The following is a 20,563-nucleotide window of genomic DNA, read 5'->3' as shown; positions in this document are numbered from 1 at the left end:
CCCTTGTGGAAGGCGTGTCCAGGTTAATTGAGTTTTCCTCCCATTGTGTGGATTTTCCCATTCAAAGGCAATGGGAATTTTTGCTTTCATGGTCAAGGGGTATGCAGAAGAAGGCATCTTTTAAATCAAGTACAGTAAACCATTTATATTTCTCTTTCACAGATGTTAACAAGGTATATGGATTTGCAACTACCGGATAAATGTCCTTAGTGATCTGGTTTACAGCCCGCAAATCTTGGACTAATTGATAACTACCATCAGGTTTCTTTACTGGAAAAATTGGAGTATTATATTCTGATTCACATTCCTCTAGAATACCATATTTCAAGAATTTTTCAATTAGAGGTACTATTCCTAACCTAGCTTCTAGTTTCAGTGGGTACTGCCTCAACTGTACTGGCTTGGCATCTTCCTTCAGTTCCACTTTTACAGGCTGGGCTGGTTTTGATTTCCCAGGTATGTCAGTCCATCACAGCCTCCTCCACTGCTTGTGGTATTTTCACTACCAGGTTTTCTTTTAATAACAGAATTTGTCCTACCTTAGATTCTGGAATTTTCATTACCAGGTTTCCATCCTCAAATGTTATTACGGCATCCAATGTGGTCAATAAATCCCGTCCTAAAAGGGAAACTGGACAGTCTGGAACATATAAGAACTTGTGGGTTAATTCCTTTCCTCCAAAACACAAATCTAAGGGTTGTAGGAATGGCCATACTTCTTCCTTCCCTGTGGCACCAACAATCGTTGTCGTTTTATGACCTACTGTTCCCTGTAAGGAATTTAGCACAGAATAGGTAGCCCCTGTGTCCACAAAAAATCTCACATCCTGGTCTCCCACTTGTACCGTCACTAAGGGCTCCTTATTCTGGGTATCCATTTTTGTGCTTTCATATAGTCAGCTGTCATTACTATACTCCCCCAGCACCATAGTTTGTACTGCATTTCCTACTGCATTTGGTACCCAACTCATGGAACCGGGACAGTTCGGGCATTCGTTTTTCCAGTGTCCTTGCTGCTTACAATAAGCACATTGATTTGAACCAAGCTTTACAACAGGTCCCAAAGGAATTCCCTGAACATTCCAAAAACCACGCCCTTGACCGTTTCTAATTCATCTACCACGGACTCCTGTTCCTACTCCCCCACCTTCTCCTTGGACAACAGGTCTTGCTGATAATGCCTTGACTGTTCCTTTTCTCTCTTATTATTAACTTTCCAGGCTGTTTCTAACATAACATCCAGATCTCGTAATTGTGCCCCCTCCAGTTTCTGTAATTTCTTTCGAATATCATCTTGAGACTGTCCTAAGAAAATTAAAGCTAACTGAGCCCTTGCTTGTTCTGTTCTTGCTTGTTCTCCATAGAAACACATGAACACACTCACACAGGAACACACTCATTCTTTGCAATCTACTGTAGCTCCTTCTGCAGTGTGTACAGCAATATTTATTCATGCTACTGGAACACACTTCCCATTCTCCATTCCCCATTAGGATTTGCATGCTGGCTTCTCTCCCATTTCTCTCAGCCTATTATCTACCTATGCTTTCCCAAATCTCAAGGATGGCATACGAAAGATTTTCCAAAATGATTGTAGCTCAACATCACATATGTTTCTAGAAGCATAACCAGAGGATTTTTTCTGTTTTTCTTTCTTTCTTTTTTACCTGGTGAGCTGGAAGTACTGGGTGTGCAGTCACTGTCATCCAGCCACATAGTCTGAACCTTTGAATCCTGTTTTGGAAGGCCCTTAAGGGAGCACCTCAGCTCCTGGAGAGGGCAAAGAAGATGTGTTTTAATAAAGCACTTGGTAAAATCAGGGAGGGTAGCCTGTTAGAGTTCATACACCCACCCTGTCATTCTCCTCTTCCTCAGATGTTTCATTTTCCCTCAAACTACTACAACAACTGCTTACACTGGATGAAGAACGTGAGAATGGCTGCATCACGCAGTATCCTGAAGTCTGACTCCTGAGCATTCTGTGAAATGTAAGCATTCAACATTATCAGGCTTATTGTTACACATAGGCTTGCACTTTTTGTGACATAACTTTATCATATAGTAGTCAGCAACAGGAAATTATTCATCCACAGCTAGTTTTTCCAATTCTGGTGAACTGGCTTGCATTCCTTAATTTCTAGTTGCTACTTCATTTAGTAGAAACACCACTTCTTGTTTCCATGCTGGATAACTATAATCAAAGGACAAGACTGAATTTTTAAGTCACAGACCTAAGTGTCTTCAAGCAGAGTGAGTCAAACCACCTGCATTTAAGCACTGTTAACCTCTAGACATTCATTAAAATCAACAGATGCCTTCACTTTGGAGATTAGAGATTTTAGAAGCCTAAATACAACATGTTGAGGTGTTAAACTGAGTATAAAGGCAAGGCACTACCCAGCCTCGGCCACCCACATCCACTCTCAGCCTATTGTGTTTGGTCTGGTGAAATTCCAGACAGTACAAGGAAGCTATAAAAGCACACTTTTCATGTCGTAGAGCTTATGAATTGTTACTGCTATGTTTCCAGACAGTTTTAACAGGAGGAGTAAGGAAAACTTATAGACATTAACCAGTATTATAGAATTATTAACTAAGAAAATTCAAGGAAGCAATGGGAAGGCACAAACAAATTACTGAGATCTGCATTATTTTAGGATGTCTCAGTGCCAAGCCATTAGGATTGAGTGTCAAGCTCTTGCACAGACATGTCAGAAAGGTCCTCCTGCTTACAGATAGGAACATACCTAGGTGAGGATGCCCTTCCTGGTGATTTTGTATGTGCACAGCTGCCAGTAGCCAGGCTCCTGTAGGTCCATCCCACTAGACTTTTAGCTCCCACAGGGCCATTACAATAGGAACATTCAAAGCAAAATCTATTGGATCACTTGACTGCCACTCTCTCAAATGTCATGGTCACTGAGATAGCCATGATATATACCATGTTTCATATCTGTCAAAAAGGACCCTTTAGGTCAGCTTCTCCCAGCTCAGAATTTGAGATCCACTGCTTACAGTCATCTAGGAGACAGAGCAGTTCATGAGGCTGATAAGCTCACATGGTGGAAGGTGCACTGTGCATGTAAACCTAACATTTATGGTGAAATACTCACTGCCTGCAGAAGAGATCAGCCAATAAGAGAGAGATGAGTGCTTAAAAATGTTAAGAAACCCAAAAAAGCTAGGAGAGGCAAGAAAGATAAGACACCTTCAAGATACTAAATATGTTTATTCCTTCAGAAACACTGCAAAATGTGGCCAGTCTTGACCTACAAGCAGTAATGAAACCTAAAGTCCCAGGCATATCACATGCCAGCATGCAACAGGGAGAACAGTAAAGACAGGGCCAATATAGGCCAAAGGTATTTCCTCAGGAGGTTAGGAAATATATTTTGGAGGAAATGAAGACCAACATGCTTCTCTATTGGCAGAGCAAATCAATAACATGAATTTAAGTGAGTTAGAGCCCAGATTTTTACAAAGTATCTCCTTCTCAGCATCCTTCCTCAGCAGGTTTCTCCATCCTCACCTACTGACCTATGTCATCCAAAGACAGCAGAGACAGAGGTGGAAAGATGTTTGTCTGCTCTTGCCTTCTGCAGGCCAAGCTGTTCTCTTCTGGCTCATCTGAGAAGAGGGGAGGGGAAGAGAAGGAGAGGCACTCAGCAGCAGCCTCTTTCCCTCATCACTAGTAGAGGCTGTTTCAATGGCTGCTAACTGGGCAATGGGAATGGGCTAGAGCCAAAATGCTCCAATAGAAGTTATCTGGACACGTCCCTTTCCCAGGACTCCTGCTCCTGGAACTGCCAGTGGAGCATTACATGGTGCCACTTGGTCTCTCCACAGTCCTTGAGGTCCTCTAAGTAAGTTCATGCTCCTCTTAGCCAAGGCTCTCATTTCACCCCAAAAGTCTTGCCAGTATCTTCAGTAGGTAACCAATGACAGAGAAGCATCTGGTCCGCGCTTGATTGGCTTGATGTCCCTACTCAGATGAGTCTAAGGATGGAAAACACAAAAAAACTTTTCCTAGGATTTGGGTGTACACAGTACAGTGCTTGATTTTTCAGATGCAACCCAGAAAGCCATCTGATCCTGAGGAGGTTTGCTATGTGGTTACTTAGGCGGGGTTCATTCTTTTAAGTCTGTCCCATGGGAAGAAGGATTATTTGGAAGCCTACCTGGACAGTAAAGCAGAAAAACTAAGGGTAATTGTCCCTGCACGTGGTAGAGAAGCCCAACTGAACAATGCAGTTTCATGGACTGCAAGCTAATCACTGCAGAATGGTGTGTTGGCAATCAGCATGTGAGGAAAGAGAGCGCTACTGTAAAAGAATTAATCTGTGTTCCCTTTACATTATTTCCAGCTTGGTTTTAGCACAACATGGACTAAGGGTTTGATTCGGTCTAGAATCTGTAATTATTATTTAAGACCAGCTGCAACATGCTGAACATTTTTGTGACAGAGAAATTTCCTGTGACACTACTCCCTGGGGAGAACCAGGAGCGGATTGATTGACATACTGCCAGGGATGACATTTTTAATATGGGCTGCAGAAATTGCTCTAGAACCAGCTGGAACTCTTTTTGCATTAGAAATATGCCTATATCACAATCCTGATTTGTGGCTTCACAATTAATGAACAATACTATTTCAGTAGAACTATCTTTGAGATAGCCTGTTAGAATTAAACTCCTAGACTGTTACTGCAATAATGTGCTAATACTGTTTTGGCGAATATAGTGCGCTCTATGTGGTGGAATTCCATGTCCTTGATTCCCTGTCCCAGCTATGATGCAGAAGCTATGACTTGTACATGGGCTGGTCCCTAACTCTGAAATTACAACTCTAACTCTGGCTAATCACCAGTTGTACTAAACTCCATGTTACATCCCACCTTGTAAACAAACTGTCCAGGAAAGAGCTAAACTACCACAACTGTGAAAAGACTTCTTCTGGTGATTGTACAAGTGGTTTTGGATCCAGGACTGGAAAAAGATGCTCAGAGAGAATCCTGGTGACAGAAATAGACTGCCAAATCGTACAGGTCATGCCTCATGTGCATAAACAATATTCATGCAAGTATTGTCAGTGAAATCCCATGGTATGTTTGCTCTCTGAAAGCATGTCATATCAATTTGAAACAGCCATTGCATCTGGTTCACCTCAGCTGATGAATAGACACTGGGGGCTGGGAAGTGGATGAAGCCCGCCATCAAATGTAGAAATCAGGAACAGATGTCAAGAAAGCTTCATCATTTTCTTCCAGGACATGCACACATTCTACAGTATGCTAACCAGAACTAACCAAATTATGAGATGTTTTCTTACTAGGCAGAATTCTTGCTGATTATGCAAGGTTACTTCATCTGCCTAATCAGAGCAAGAGTCCTTCACGTGTGAACCTCTAATTCATTAACAAGGTCCCAGGCAGTATGAGGATGGGGAGGTAGAATAATGTGGTAAGGCTGGAAGGAGTTGCTGACCAATCAGTGATTCCATGTCCTGCATTCTCTCTTATCCTTTGCTGCCAGAGCTAGCATCTTAAATGGTCTATATCTCCTAGCTGTGCTCTCATCCTCCACCAAAATTTTGGACACCCACCTAAACCAAAAACTAGTATCACAAAAACATATTTACCAGAACTCTGCACCTTGGCTGTGACAACATTTTGGGTAGTCGCACAGCTGAACTACTGCAGATAGTCACCAGCCTGCAATTCTTATGGAACTTTGGATCTACCTGGAAGGAAGGCCCTTCCTTATCAGACTTGGCACCTGGAGCAACACAGAGGCCTGGCTCTAGAGCATTTCCCGAAAGTTTCCTAGAGCAGCCCCAGTCCTGAGAAAGGGACATGCCTTACTACAAAGTACTCAGTGCCCTTTTTGCCACAGGTCTCATCCAAGTTCTCATGAAAAAAATCAGGTGTGGCAAGCTGTTCCAGAAAGTCAGCTGCAGTCCTGGATTTAGAGACAGGCTGCTCTGGAATCTTGTAAATGTAAATGTATAGTTTCCATTAAGTCCTGAAGTATCCTAGATAGGATCACATCCCAGCATAATGCAGCTTAGCAACAGCAAAGATGCACTACCAGGAAAGTACATTTTTATATAGTTTTTGACCACCAGAAACTGAAGAACTATTTTGCAGACTACCACGTGAAGTATTTTGCAAGAGTACACTAGGTATGGTATGGCGTACTTTAGCGATGAAACTTAGGTGCAACACATGAAACCCCACTGTAACACTTTGGGGGGACTGAAAACAGACTAGTAGTTCAGACTGGTTTGGAGCAGCAGCGTGAATCCTGCTTGAAGGGGCAGAACTTGGACACAACTCAACATTCCAACAAACCCTTGTCCAAGCTTCTCCATGAAGCTCCAAAATCAACCCAGAGCAAACTACAGAGGAAAAAAATACATGAGTAAGCATGGACAACTGAACTGCTAGGGCTTTGTGTATCCTGTTGGATGCAAACTAACATTACAGTAAAGATACAGCCAAATCACCTTTAAATGGTTCAATCTTTATTCACTGGCTGTTTAAGAAAGCTGACTTACTTACTTGCATGCTTGAATTACTGTTCCATGGCCAGACATACAACTTTTAAGATACTGCAATGCCTGATGTGGACAGTCTTAGTAAATCCTCCAAGAGAGCAAGACATGCACCATGCTTAAGTCAATACCAGACACAGTGAGTGTATTTCAAATACTAAAATTATTTTCAACTCACTTGCTTATCCTCCTGGGGAATTCTGGAGAGCTGGGACTGGAGGATCCATCAGACTTCAGGTCAAAGAAAGTTCCTGGACTGTCCAGCACCTTCCGTATCCTCTCTGCAGTGCCTCTGTTGGGAAAAAATAGAAACCAGCTGTACCCCATGGTCAGAGTTAACTACTATCTATTCTAACACTTTCTTACCAGCCACAATTACAAAGCTGGATCTTTCATATACACATGAAAGTACAGTTGTGTTGAGAAGAGTAGGTTCCTCACATGTGACCTGTTGAGGGCAATATATTAGAAATGGCCAGCTTTAAGCTCCTTTTGAATTGATATAAAAGTTAAAATTAATTTCTGTACTCTCTTTTAATTCTTCCTCTTTTTCTTCTACCCTCCCCATTTCATTGGTCTTAGAAAGTTTTAGGATTGATTAGAGAGTTAATGTATTTATTGCACAAAGAAAAAGGATCCAGCAAATTTCTGTTTCAGGAGGGTTACAATAGTTTTGTTGCTACTAGTACTTGTCAAGATACTTCTGAAGCAAGCTGTCTGTGTAAGTAACTGAAAAGTGGGGTATGTTTAATTAAGGATTGGAAAACTCAGGGTTTTTTTGGGTGAGTTTTGTGGCTTCAGTGATGGAGCTCACAAAGTTCCTCCTGGGTCAGCTCTGCTGTCAGAGCCTGCATACCATTAAACTACAGCTTCAGGGTGAAGTCACACACAGTGTGTTAATCTCTCTTCTGCCAGAGAGACTGCTCCAGTCTCCCCCATTCTTGCTGAGTGTACTTCCCATCAGCCCAGGTACCCATCAGACTCATCCATGAACCAGTTCATGGCAGAACCTGGCAGACAATCCAGTGAAAGTTGATACTTTTTCTGTTAGATTAATGGGCTGAATCAGTTCCATGAAGAGTTCACTGAACATCTGAGCCATCACAAGGAATAGGACAGGATTGGGTAGTTGAAAGAGTTAGTGGGACTGCTTTTCAGTGGCATTGAACCATTAGAACAGACCAGTTGCTGGTTAAACTGCACCTTCAAGAATCAACCAAATAGTTTTTCACAGAACACAAGATAAGGCTCACTGTTCCTCATATCTATAATACGATTACAAATAAACAAAAGGAAAGCTAAATAAACCAAATAACTTACCAATTCCCTCCTAGCAAAGGCCAGGGGAAAAACCAAACCAAAACAAAAACCAACCAAACAAAAACAAAACAGAAAGAAAAGAAATCTAGGGATTTTCCTTATTGTAGAAAACTTTTACAGATCTTTTAAGGGGATAGTGAATAATGTTGTACACAATGTAATGGGTTGGCAGGTGCAGCTGCATAAGGTACAAAACTATTCAAAGTAGTGAGGAGCTATGGCTACTGTGTTGGCTTAGACTGTTACATGGAAGTTGTCTCAGATTTAATTTTTCTCAAAGAAGATTCTATACTGTATTCTATACTATTTTTATTCAGATTAGGTCCTAGGCATCTCATTAAAGAAAGGTCCAAGGGAATACCTAGAAGGGAAAATGTAGTAATTCTTCCTGTTGTGAAATCACTATTTTCCACATTAAAGATAGCTTTTTTCCCCCTTTTACGCTGAGTCTGTAAGCTGTCCCCTGGAATTCTTGCACCTGGAAAAAATGTATATTAGATGCAGAGCACTCATGTGACTTCTGAAACTCTGTATAATCTTGAAAAGGAGCCTCAGCAAGAACTGAGACAAATTTGATTTAACTAAATCTCTTGTGACCAACAGACAGCTTTTGAATGGTTAAAATTCTGTCAAATATGCCAAATCACTCCTTGAACCTGTATGTTACCCTTTAAGTATTTCTCACACCATCTAATTTGTTTTGACTTAAAGCTTTTTTTAGAAAATCCTTTTTTTTCAAGGTATCAGAAGTTTTGTCTATTTGAACTTTTTGACACAAAACCAAACAAACAACCAAGCACCCAATTCTCCCTTGCCAAATAGAAGCCTTTAATCTGATTGTTATCTGAAAGTGATGAATACAGAACAGGAGAACCAGGAGTCCTGGAACATATTGCACAATATTTAAGAGTGACATTACTATGTTCCTCCACCCATTTCCTCCCTTCTTCCACTCATATTGATTATTCTCCTTTACAAAGAGCCCTTTTTGTTTTGTTTGTTTCTGTCAATTGTCCATTTCTCCATTAACTCATAATGAGGCTTTTCTTCCCATTCCAACCATTTCCATTTCCATACTCATTCCTGTCAATTACCTTTCTGTCCTTATACATGCCTTTCTATCTCCCCTTTCTCATCTCCTTCTATGTTTTTTTTTTTTTTCTGTCTTTGTCTCATCTTCCCACGGCTCATACCTCTTTTCCTCCCGTATGTTCTCAATGCCAATGGCACTACGCCGTCGCCCATGGAACCAGCTAGCTCGAGTACGTGAGGGGCTCCTACCAGGCAAGGCAAAAGACTAGAAAAAAGGAAAGTGTGACAGAAAAGAGAGCGGGAAACATGACGGGAAACACTGTGGAGAACTGAAAGCATGGAAGAGAGTTTGCAATGTGGATCCAGATCCTCTCCTTTGCTTTGCAATACAATAGAACAGCTCAGCTCCACTGGTGCAAGGAGTACTTTCTGTCAGTGAGAAACATAATCTAGGGCTTACAAAGGTGGTACAAGAAAGAGACTGAAAGATACAGAAACAAAGTCAGAACAAGATACACAGCCACTATACAGAGAAAGAGGCTCAGGAAGGGAGGTATCCCCATGTGATGAGAGAAGGAGAGGCAGAATCAGGAAGGCAGAGAAAAATAGAAGTTAAAGGAGAGAAGGAGGCAGCAAACTCATCATTACTACGCTGTGAATTAGTTGTGCTGACATAAGGAATGCATACAACTGAGGAAACTGTCACCAATAAATTTCCATACTGAAAGGAACCTTCTTGGCTTACTCAGAGATGTGTTTTTGTAGTTTGCCTGTATACTGACATCACTAGTGCAAAGACCATAATCAGCTAGATGCACTTTGGCCAAAGTGACCATAATTCCAGTATCAGAAACATGGATTCTTTTCTGGTAACATTTGTCATGGATTTGTTATGCTCACACTGATCACATACGTTTGGTATCCTTATTAAATAAGAAAGCCTTTGATAGTGACTAGAAATATTCACTCTTTCTCACCCCAAACTTTATTAACTCTGCTATTTGTTCCCAACATACAAATTATGTTTACAGCAAAAATGCACCTTGAATAAGCATTGCACACCTGTTTATATTACAGAAAAGAATCTGATTGGTGAAATTGAAGAAAATGGAACAGATCTAGTGTCTTTATATTCTCAGCTCTTGCCATATGAGAATACAGCACCATTCTAGTCAAACCACAGTACATGCATTTTTTTAAGGTATGGCAACATACAGGATCTAATCCAGGATAGATATCTGATGCAGAATCATGTTTGGCTTTCTCCTCCCAGTCTGCATCAATCTCAGCTCTAGTTTACACATGAACTGAGGCTAGAGATAGGCACAGACAAAACAGATTGCAACACGTGCTGTCACCACTTGTGAGATGGGATTGTACAACAGAAAGACATTCACAGAAAGACAAAAGGACAAACTAATAGGGAAAGAGAACTAAGAATGTATGGATGGCTCACAAAGGTATGCCAGGTTTCTTCTTACAGCCCACTCAAATACCTTACCGCAGCAATGGCCTTAGGGCCCTCGGTGACACTCTGGCTGAGGGCAAGGCCAGGTGTAGCTGGGCGGCTGGGCAGGGTGGCTGGCTGCTGCTTTCTCATGGATATCCCCATGGTATCCAGGCTCTGGCTGCGGCCTCTAATCACCCGCTGAACAGTGGGGAAGCAGGGAAACAAACAAACACAGATACACATATAGACCTGCACACAGTAGAGCAGTAGGAAAAGTACCACAGTTTGGGTGGAAAGGTGTGATAAACCAGCACCAAAACCACAGAAATCCTAATTCCTAGAAGACAGCATCTTAGATATTACCCATTTTTGGTCCTAGCCAATTCATGGAGCTCACTGCCAGTGGAGATCTCTTCCTCAAGTTTATTCTCTACTTTCACTTCCCTTTTCCTGTTGCAAAAAATAGAGATTCCCTACCAGTATCCCAGCAGATTGGATAAGACAGCATAATCTGAAGAATTCTTACCCAGTACAGGCTACAAAACAGAAAATCAAACTCCTGTTCAAGACTGTAAGGTTCAGTCTTGCATGAACTTGGGTGTTGGTTCCAAAGGGAAAGGAGCCATACTAAAGTCTGCAGCATCTGGAAAAGCTATTTTTGAGTTTACTCAGCCTTTTCCAGCCTTCTGCAAAGGTCATATGTCTACATGACATGCAAATCACAGCATCTGCTATAAGTCAGAAAAGGACATTTTGGGATAATTAGTGTAGGACCCAGATGGGTAGGAAATTCCTGTTTAGCAGCAAAGGCAGGATAGACTGATTGTATGTAAAAACACACCTCATCAAAGCATCCCAGTTCTGACCAAAGCTACGCATATAACTATATGTAAATGGATTAGTTTGACAGCCCTTAACAACTCTAACTAGCCCACCATGGTCATCTGAAGAAATAATGTATTTCTCTGTCCAGACAGCTAACTTACACAAAAGAAGTGGTGAGGCACTTCCACAGAAGTGGGAGAGGAAAAGTAGATAGGAAAATGATATAAGATTCTCAGTTCAAAACTCAGTTTTCCTGTTTGTACAAAAACTTTCCTATCTCGTATCATCTTGATCACTTTTAAAATAAGTTCTGCCACCTGATTAAAAAAAAAAAAAAAAAAAGAAAAAGAAAAAGAACAAAGTGTAATCTACACTGAACAAAAGAAAGTAAATTATCTCTGACTTTTAGAGAGTAAGTAAAGCATCACAGTTTCTCTAGATGGTACACTCACAGATACATTAGAAACGCTCTTGCAGTGGCTCTTGCAAATATTTCAGTTATGAGGAAAATTAAGTGAAAGAGATATGCTGTAGGAACTGAAAGCTGCTTGCTACTAGGTATTACTATTCCTCTTGCAAACACTCATTCCTTTTTCTGTAAGTCATGGAGTGACACGTCGTCTAACATTAGACGACAGCATGAAGCATAAAGAATTTCATTTCTTAGGGACAATAAGGAATTCCACCCTAAGCCACACTGTAGCTCTGTAGAAAGGCGCACAGGAAGGGGAAAAATTTTTCTTGAGACATATGGCAAAGGAGAGTTGAAGATGCTCTAGAGAAAGGCTGCTGGATTGAAAGACTTCTTCTGTCTCACCCTAAGCACAGCTGACCAGCAGGGTGAATATTCCTTGGAGGGACACACAATGAGCTTGAGAAAATTATGAGCAACTGGGTAAAGGAATCAATCCACTATGGCTCACCTTGAAATTCTCAAGGAAGCTCCCACTGCCATTCTCTATCTTGTCATCCTCCCCTATGGGCAACCCCATCATACTGCGGCTGCGAAGCTGCAGCTCCTCAAAAAGGCTCTCCAAGAGGGCACTCCGAGTTCTTTTCTGCGTCAACATTAGGAATGAAAACACAACTATTATTGGGGGCGGAGGGATTATTTTTCCTGTTTTTGCAATGTCTCACGTCTGTCTTAAAAAAACAAAAACAAAACCAAACATCATGAAGATTATTTTAAACAGTATGAAGTGGTTTTAGATGTGGTTTTAGTGGTTTAGATTTTATGGAACATATTACAATAGTACCTAGCCATTTTAAACTCTTTCTAAAGCAAGTCATAAAGGACACCGGTACTTTTTTTACAGGTGATGAAAAAGAGGCATGAATTGAGGGCATTTTTTTCTAGATCAGGTAAGCAGCAGAGTCTGGAACAGAATTTTAGTACCTTGAACCAAAATCAGTGAGATCAGTACACATCCTGCAGCACAATACTGAGTTTCAGCTAAAACAGAATTTCCTCCAGCAAAATGCATGCATCATATTCCCACTCTTACTTGAGGATTAGATCTTTACATTAGGAGGTACCTGTTCATATTCTATCACACCTGCTGTGAAATACAAAGGAAGTATCACATAGCCAAGTATCATAACATTTCATCTTCCTTTTTTAAGCAACACAAAATAAGAAGTAAAAAGTTATACTGTATTTTCTTAATCTGGCAGTAATATAATTTTATAATTTTTAATGCAAACAACAAGGTAATAGACCCACCTCTAATTTAGCAAATTTATCAGCTCGATAGCAGCTGTACTCAGCATTGATGAGCTTGGCCAAAAGGAATTCACGAAACTCTGCACTCTGCAAAACAGGATGAAGACTAGACTAGAAATGAAAACAATAATAAAAATATCACATGAGAAAAGCTCTGCCTTTCTGCTCTTTAGACCTCCAAAGTCATGTAGCCAGACTGACAACACTGACTCAGAACTCCAGGGTATGTACCATATTACCCTGCCATCTAACAGTGGACAAGAGAAACAAGCCTTTCTAAATATGGCTGGATTTGGCAGAGGGGGTCCAAAGAAGGGGACCATATTACCATATTACCCTGCCATCTAACAGTGGACAAGAGCAACAAACCTTTCTAAATATGGCTGGATTTGGCAGAGGGGGTCCAAAGAAGGGGACGTCATCTCGAGCTGTGACTGAAACCTGAAAAAATATAAGGGGGAAAAAATAAGTATCATAACACAAGTGAGACTATCAAAGCCTTCAGACTGCTATGGTATATCTGATCCCTCCTGAATAATTCACATATCGAAAAGAACTCAAATATGTTATCCCATGCATCCAGCTCTTTCTGAACTCAGTGAATAAATGTGCTGATTTATCTTCCAGAAATTCAGTCAGCTAGATGTGCACACAGTAAAAGCAACAAAACCAATAAAGTGAATTGGTTTTTAGAAATCTTTAATAACAAGCAGTATATTTGGAAAAAAAAAAAAAAAGCTTCTATTCAGCCGGCAAGATTTACCTCCACTAGAAGAACCTCTGTCAATGTGATTATAGTGATCTTTTTTTTTTCTTTTTTTTGACAGAGAATTTTCAGTGAAACTACACTGCACAGTGAGGGGAGTATCTCAGTGACACCACCTCTCTGAGACACATATGGTACACATACAAAAGCACTTTCTCAGCAAGAGATAAGGATATCCATGTGGTTTTTTGTCTTTTTTTTTTTTTAACCGTGCTCCTGCCCGACATATCAATGCCAAAAAAGTAACTGTAATGAAGTTTTTATATAGTCAGTTGGCTCTTCACACCATTTACTTGTAATTATACACAGCTATCTTACCAGATACACACAGCAATTAAGAATATTTCACAGGCTTTTTCTTGCCAAGTTTGATGTGGTAGTTCAGATTTCTCACATCATAGGCCAGCACCCTTAATTACAAGGCCTCTCACACCCTCCCAATAGATATCTACCAGTTAAAATCCTGCCTTGCATTTTGTCAGGCATGTTAGCATCATATCTGTGCCTCGCAAAATTATGGAGAAGATTATTCTAGAAGTTACTGAAAAACATCTGAATGACAACACAGTCCTGCTTAACAAACTTAATTTCTTGCTACGACAAGGTTACCCACCTAGTTTACCAAGGGAAGCCTGTCGATGTGATCTTTTTGGATTTCAGTAAAGCCTTTGATACTGTCTCTCACAGCATCCTCCTGGACAAGATGTCCAGCATACAGCTGGAAAAACACTTGTGGGTGAGTAATTGGCTGATGGGCTGGGCTCAGAGGGTTCTAGTAAGTGGGGTTATGTCAGGTGGTGACCAGTCACTAGTGGGGTTCCTCAGGGATCCATCTTAGGGCCAGTGCTGTTCAATGTCTTCATAAATGACTTGGACACAGGACTTGAGGGAATACTAAGTTAGCCAATGACACTAAACTGGGAGGAGCTGTTGACACTCTCAGATGCAGAGAGGCCCTGCAGAGTGATCTGAGCAAATTGGAGAAATGGGCAATCACCAACTGCATGAAATTCAACAAGGGCAAGTGCCAGATATTGCACCTGGGGCACCGCAGCCCTGGCTGTACATACAGACTGGGGAACAAGATACTGGAGAGCAGTTCCGTGGAGAGGCATCTGAGGGTTCTGGTCAACAGCAAGTTGAACATGAGCCACCAGTGTGTCCTGGCTGTCAAGAGGGCCAACCATGTCCTGGGTTGCATCAAGCACAGCATTGCCAGCTGGACCAGGGAAGTGATTGTCCCGCTCTCCTCTGCACTGGTGTGGCCTCACTTGGAGCACTGTGTGCAGTTCTGGGCACCACGGTATAAAAAAAGATACTGGAGAGTGTCCAGAAGAGGGCTACAAAGTTGGTGAAGGGTTTGGAGGGGAAGCCATATGAGGAGCAGCTAAAGTCACTTGGTTTGTTCAGCCTGGAGGAGGGTGTTGTGTATTGATAAGGATCATGGCTGAAAACATTGTAGCGAAACTAGTTCATCCAGCCACAGGAGATGACACATTCAGTATAGGGTGAACTGCGATTTACATATCAACAACAAGCTAACAAGCCACAGCCCAGGCCAGCTGGCCAATACTGGAGGTGGGGGATGAGCTGGAGGGTACATAGCTCCATCTTCTGATATGCACAGCTTGGCAAACAAAGGGGAAAAGCTCAGACCCTTCAACATGGCCCCGGATTTGTCGAGACTTGTCGATCTTTCGCAGTCACCCCTTTCCCCCGCAGACTCTTCTCTACTCGGAGGGCTATAAAAAAAGCTCGCTTAAAACAGCACTGATAGGGAATCCACCATCCTGAGGACCCTCAGCCCACCAGCCTCACCACGGGAACTAGACTAGACATCGGAGGATGCTGCCCCCCTAAACTACAAACCCCAGCATCCTCGCTGCGGGACACCGGAGGGCATACACACATCTCATCATCCACGCTGTGGAGCCCTAAGAGTGACTGGATCCCTCATCTGTTTTTTTCTTCCTTTCTCTCTGCTCTTTCCGTCTCTCCTTTTTTCTATACCCCCATTTCTTTGTCTCTCCTTCTGTGAATGGTGATATATTACTCTCTTTCTCTCTCTCTTACACCTTAGTTTTCCTTCCCTCTGTACCACTCTTTTTCTCTCTCTCTTCCTTTTGAACATATAAGAGTAACATTATCTTAAGCTCTGCTGTTGGATTCTTCTAAGTCCCATATTATAGCTACTAATGGTTGCCAATACATGGCTCGTAGTAGGACTCTTGCTGTTAATGTATTGATAAGTTCTGTGATATCATAAACTATTTTTGCAAAGCCACTATTTGCTGTAACTAGTATTCCAACACATACTTTTAGTAAAACTCATAACTGAATTGGACCCCTGGAGTGATTGTCTGTCATTCACTTCACATAACCGCACAGAATTAACCGACAGTTAACTCACACCTGGTCTCATCTGTTGAGTCAGGGCGTGTGTCGCATTCAGAGTTAACTCATCCCTCATCCCATCTGTTGGGACAGAACAGAGGGGAGGCTCTACAGCTTCCTCACAAGGGGAGAAGGAGGGGCAGGCACTGATCTCTTCTCTCTGGTGACCAATGACAGAACCCAAGGGAATAGCAGGAAGATGTGCCAGAGGAGGTTCAGGTTGGACATGAGGAAAAGGTTCTTCACCCAGAGGGTAGTGGAGCATTGGAACAGGCTCCCGAGGGAGGTGTCACAGCCTGTCAATATTCAAGAAAAGACTAGACAGTGCCATCAGGCATACAATGTGAACTGTGGGGTTGTCATATGCAGGAACAGGAGGAGATGGACTCGATGATCCCTGTGGGTCCCTTCCAACTCAGGACATTCTATGATTTTAATTTTCTCATTGCAAAAATTGATTCAAATAAATAAATGCCATTAATATTCCAATTTAACCACAAGGCACTAAAGCTTAAGTAAATGGGAAAATGGATGGAAAAAAATTTTCCTTCAGTCTCTTAAGTACTAGAATACTCTCAAGGCAGAATGAGTTAAACGCCCTTTTGAAAAGCCTTTACAGAAAATCCTGCATTGGCTCTAGGGTCCTGACTGGGACTATTTCATTAAATGATACAGGCAACCCTATTACAGTAACCAAAACAATGGCATTGCAGACAGGGAAAGATGAAAACAATAGTAGGAAGAGACAAGACAAACGGTAACCTTCCCCAGCTCTTTCTCATGTCATTAAATGAAATCCAGTAAATTTCTGTGCCCTATAAAACAGAAAGCAAGACAAGAACTAGGACCCTATGCCCCTCATCAACATGAAGCTATCAATGTTCCTTGTGCTATGTCCCTGATCAATATGAAGCTATCATATATACCAGGCTCCCCATAGCACAAGGAACAATAGAAGGTGGTTACTCCACTCCCAGCACACTTGTTGGTGGGAAAAGAGATGGGTATCCTGTCCAAATTTTTATATTCTCGGTGTTCTTGTAGATTTCCAAGGCATAAGGACCAAATCAACATTTCTACATAATACGAGACATAGCACTTTGATTAAAATGTTTCTACAATAGAAACATCACAGAACCTGAGCTTCTGTATATTTTCTTCTCTCTCAGCATGACTGAAAGTTGAGCATAAAGTTACATAGGCATCCATACAGAGTCATGTTACAGTGAAAGAGCTGTGTGCAAAAGCTGCAGACAGGGAATTGGTTTTCTAGTAGAGCTTCTTTCAACTGGAGGGCCCAAACAGGTAGCACTTCCCTGACAGATGGGAATCCTGTTCTGGGATCCCCTGAAGCAGATGTAGCTGGTTTGAATTCCATAGATTAGGCCAACCAGCTGCATCTGAGCTGCAGTCTCCGGCAGGGCAACCTCTCAGCGCTGTGCTCTGCAGCATGAGCAATGCAGACATAGCTTTCAGTTAGGTGAATGAGTTTTACCTGACTTATATGATGCAAGCAATACATCCCCCAAAATGGCATAAATTTTTCCTTGTGCTCTTTGATGTAAACAACAACAACAACAAAAAATCTGAATTTGTCCTGCTTCAATTCCCAAGCTTTAAGCTTCAGAAATTCATCAGCCCCTTTGAAAAACATACAAGTATATTCTAGTTCCATGTGTAGATTCTTAATAAATTGATTGAATTACTCTTTCATTTTCTGTTTGCTAGGTAGAGGCACTAAGCAGTCCTGCAGTAAAACACTTGCATTCCAGAATCTTGGTCTTCGTCAGCCTCACCTCCTAGCCCCATCCAGATAAAAATGTATTTATGAAATCTGAATACTCAACAAACATGAACAGAGATTGCTAAATAGCAGCAGCCACACTAAATAGGGAGGACCTATGTGAACCTATAGAATAGAGAACAGCATAGCAGACTGGAGACTCCTGGTCAGAGAACAGAGAGTGTGTGAAGGGCAAGGAGAGATGGTGGCAGCTACTGGATTTCTAGGTCTACTGGTAATAGATCTAATTATTGCCTTTCACTGAAAATTGATGCAAAGAAATAAATACCATTAATATTCCATATTGATCAAGTTTGCTAAAAGTGCAAGCAGAGCTGTTAGGATGACAGCTGGCTGAATCCGCACCTCTTCCAAAAGCCCAAGAACAGGTTTCCACTTCAAGGATCAATATCAGCAAATCAGTACAGAGGAATCTATTGGCTCTGTTCACCTTGTAGAAAGTGTCCCCAGTTGTGTCATGAGTGAGCTGAACTACCACATAAGCGTGTAGGAAATTAGAAGCAATCATATCAGGGACAAAAGGTGTGCTTTCATCCTGGAAGATGATGGCTACAATGTCATTCCCAATGTGACGCTTCCGCTGAAGCTAGAGACAGAAAAATAATAAAGTGAGAAGGCAGGTGAAAAAGAGTAGAACAGTACAATGGGCCCTTAAATACCAGTCTATTTAACATCTTCAGTCCATCTGTTGAACCAAACCCCTCATCAATTAATTTTACCATTACTCCAGCTATAATTCCCACTGTTATGCAATTAGGCATTCGCCCCTCTAACTAGCCCCACATTGAATACCCCTCCCCTCTTAGCCACACAACTGAATTCCTTAGTTCCCCTTCCAATACCTGCTGGGAATCTCCCTCTGTGAAGGGCAGCTTTGTAGACACAGGAAACATGATCTCCTTGCCTCGGAAATTTGTATACACTGACTCAGTGCCCGTTTGACATCTAGTGACATCCAAGCCTCCCCGAAACCTGAGCAAATCCATACCACACCATAGATAAGGCAGGACAGAGATGAGGAAGTGGAAAGAAATGAAAATATATCAGTAACAGTACCTTGGTACATCAATATTATCAAAGGTGATTTTAAGAAATCACTGATAGTGGGGCATCACATCTTCCCAAAACAAATGCACTGCCTGAAGCAGCACAATGTTTCTGCTGATGAACATGCTCGCTAAAAGCTATGAAGCTAAACCAGGAATCCTCAAAGGAGCTACTTTATTTGGCATTCTTCTGAGAAACACAAACCGTATTTTAGAACTACCAAAAGGACAGGCTACCCCACAGAAAGAGACTGAAACAATACTGATCCCTATTATTGTGAAACAAACTTACATTCGCACAGTCAAATAAAATTATTCTCTGCTGCCACTGTGGGTCAGATTGAGACACCAGAAGAGAAACGAAACACACCATGCCTTAAAGCGAAAGAGCAACAGGGCGCACTGCGCAGGATTGTCCCTGATCTATAGCTGAGAGCAAACAGTTGTGTGCTTGTCAGAGAGATTGTGTCTTGCGTGTAAGTGTCTGGGAGTTTGGCACAGGTCAGTGTGGTTGATTCGATAATCAACGTCTAGGATACTTGCAGAGCGGTCCCTGTTGGTGTGGGGACAGTCTGCGTGTAAGTCAGTCTGTGCTCGTTAGCGCCTGCTGTAGCTATCCGTCGCTCTGCACGCGTGTGGGTCCATGTCTTTCTCTCCACAAGCATGTGAACTGATTTCGTCGCACATGTGCATCTGTGCTAGTGTTGAGCTCAGCGGAGTGTGCCTCTCGACACTTGGTGTGCTTTGGCTGTGCCTGTGTGTAACACAGCACAGCCATGACTGCTCCAGTGAAGAGAGACCAGGGAAATCATCAAGGCAGAGTCTAGAGGGGAAAACCGAAGAGGGATTGACGTGTGCTCGACAGAGACGGATTCCCTGCGCTGACATTTCTCAGTAACACGAGAAGAAATCAGAGCTGTAGATCGACCGGAGAAATGTTTCCGAAGACGTCATTTAGCGTATGAACAGCAGCGTGCGCGGCTTTCAGGAGTGTGTCTGAAGAGTGCCAAAACCAGCAGAGCCTGTGCTCAAAAGCTGGTGGCTGTGTGACTGCATTGATGCACGTTCGCGTGTCTGCGAGTGTATAGACGGCTGTTTCATGTTCACACAAAAAGGCACCTGGTCGGGTTTTTCTTCTATGTGTGCACACGCGTTTCCGTTGTCTCTTCGGAACAGACGTACCCCTCTGCATGCTAAACGACGTGGTAAAAGGCGTCTGCCTATATTTTGGTAAACAACCGAGTGTGCGTGTTCCGACAGCGGCATTTCCGCAGACGACTCCACAGAGCCAGTTCTCAAAACCCCGCACACCAGGATTGAATGGATTAACCAAGCAATTTCACCGGTGCGCGCAATCACATATTCTGACGGACGTCTTTCATGCCACAGCAGCACGAACGTATTTGCGTTCAAGCCTGTATCAGAAACAATGTGTGGACCGAGGATCTGTTGGTATTCTCTCCGTACGGCATGCTTCGTGGCAGCTTACTTGCGGATCGCAGGCTTAGCGGTTTCTATACACGACTCGCTATAGGGAGAGAAAGAGAGCGCATGGGAAAACTTGCGTTTTCTGCGCCGGAACCTAGTTGCTACGCCTTCTGTTTGTCCACGGGAACACACACGATTCCCCACTGAAAACCAAGCAGAAAT

At 42.2% G+C, this 20,563-nt stretch overlaps 1 protein-coding gene across 1 annotated transcript; it reads right to left on the bottom strand.

Moving 5' to 3' along the window:
- Positions 1 to 753: 753 nt before the first annotated feature.
- LOC308042309 (rap1 GTPase-activating protein 1-like) lies at positions 754 to 18,853 on the bottom strand (the record flags this gene model as incomplete). Its single annotated transcript, XM_080347634.1, has 11 exons — positions 754 to 770; positions 1,668 to 1,770; positions 1,853 to 1,979; positions 6,732 to 6,845; positions 9,067 to 9,170; positions 10,407 to 10,553; positions 12,104 to 12,238; positions 12,904 to 12,990; positions 13,273 to 13,344; positions 18,298 to 18,453; positions 18,710 to 18,853. The coding sequence occupies 11 exons, from the start codon at positions 18,851 to 18,853 to the stop codon at positions 754 to 756; spliced, it is 1,206 nt and encodes a 401-aa protein (XP_080203760.1).
- Positions 18,854 to 20,563: the final 1,710 nt, after the last annotated feature.

Source organism: Nesoenas mayeri (assembly GCF_963082525.1).
Source record: "Nesoenas mayeri genome assembly, chromosome: 1".
Classification (NCBI taxonomy): Eukaryota; Metazoa; Chordata; class Aves; order Columbiformes; family Columbidae; genus Nesoenas; species Nesoenas mayeri.
Note: the sequence above shows the minus strand (reverse complement) of the source record. Positions and strands in the feature narration are given on the sequence as shown.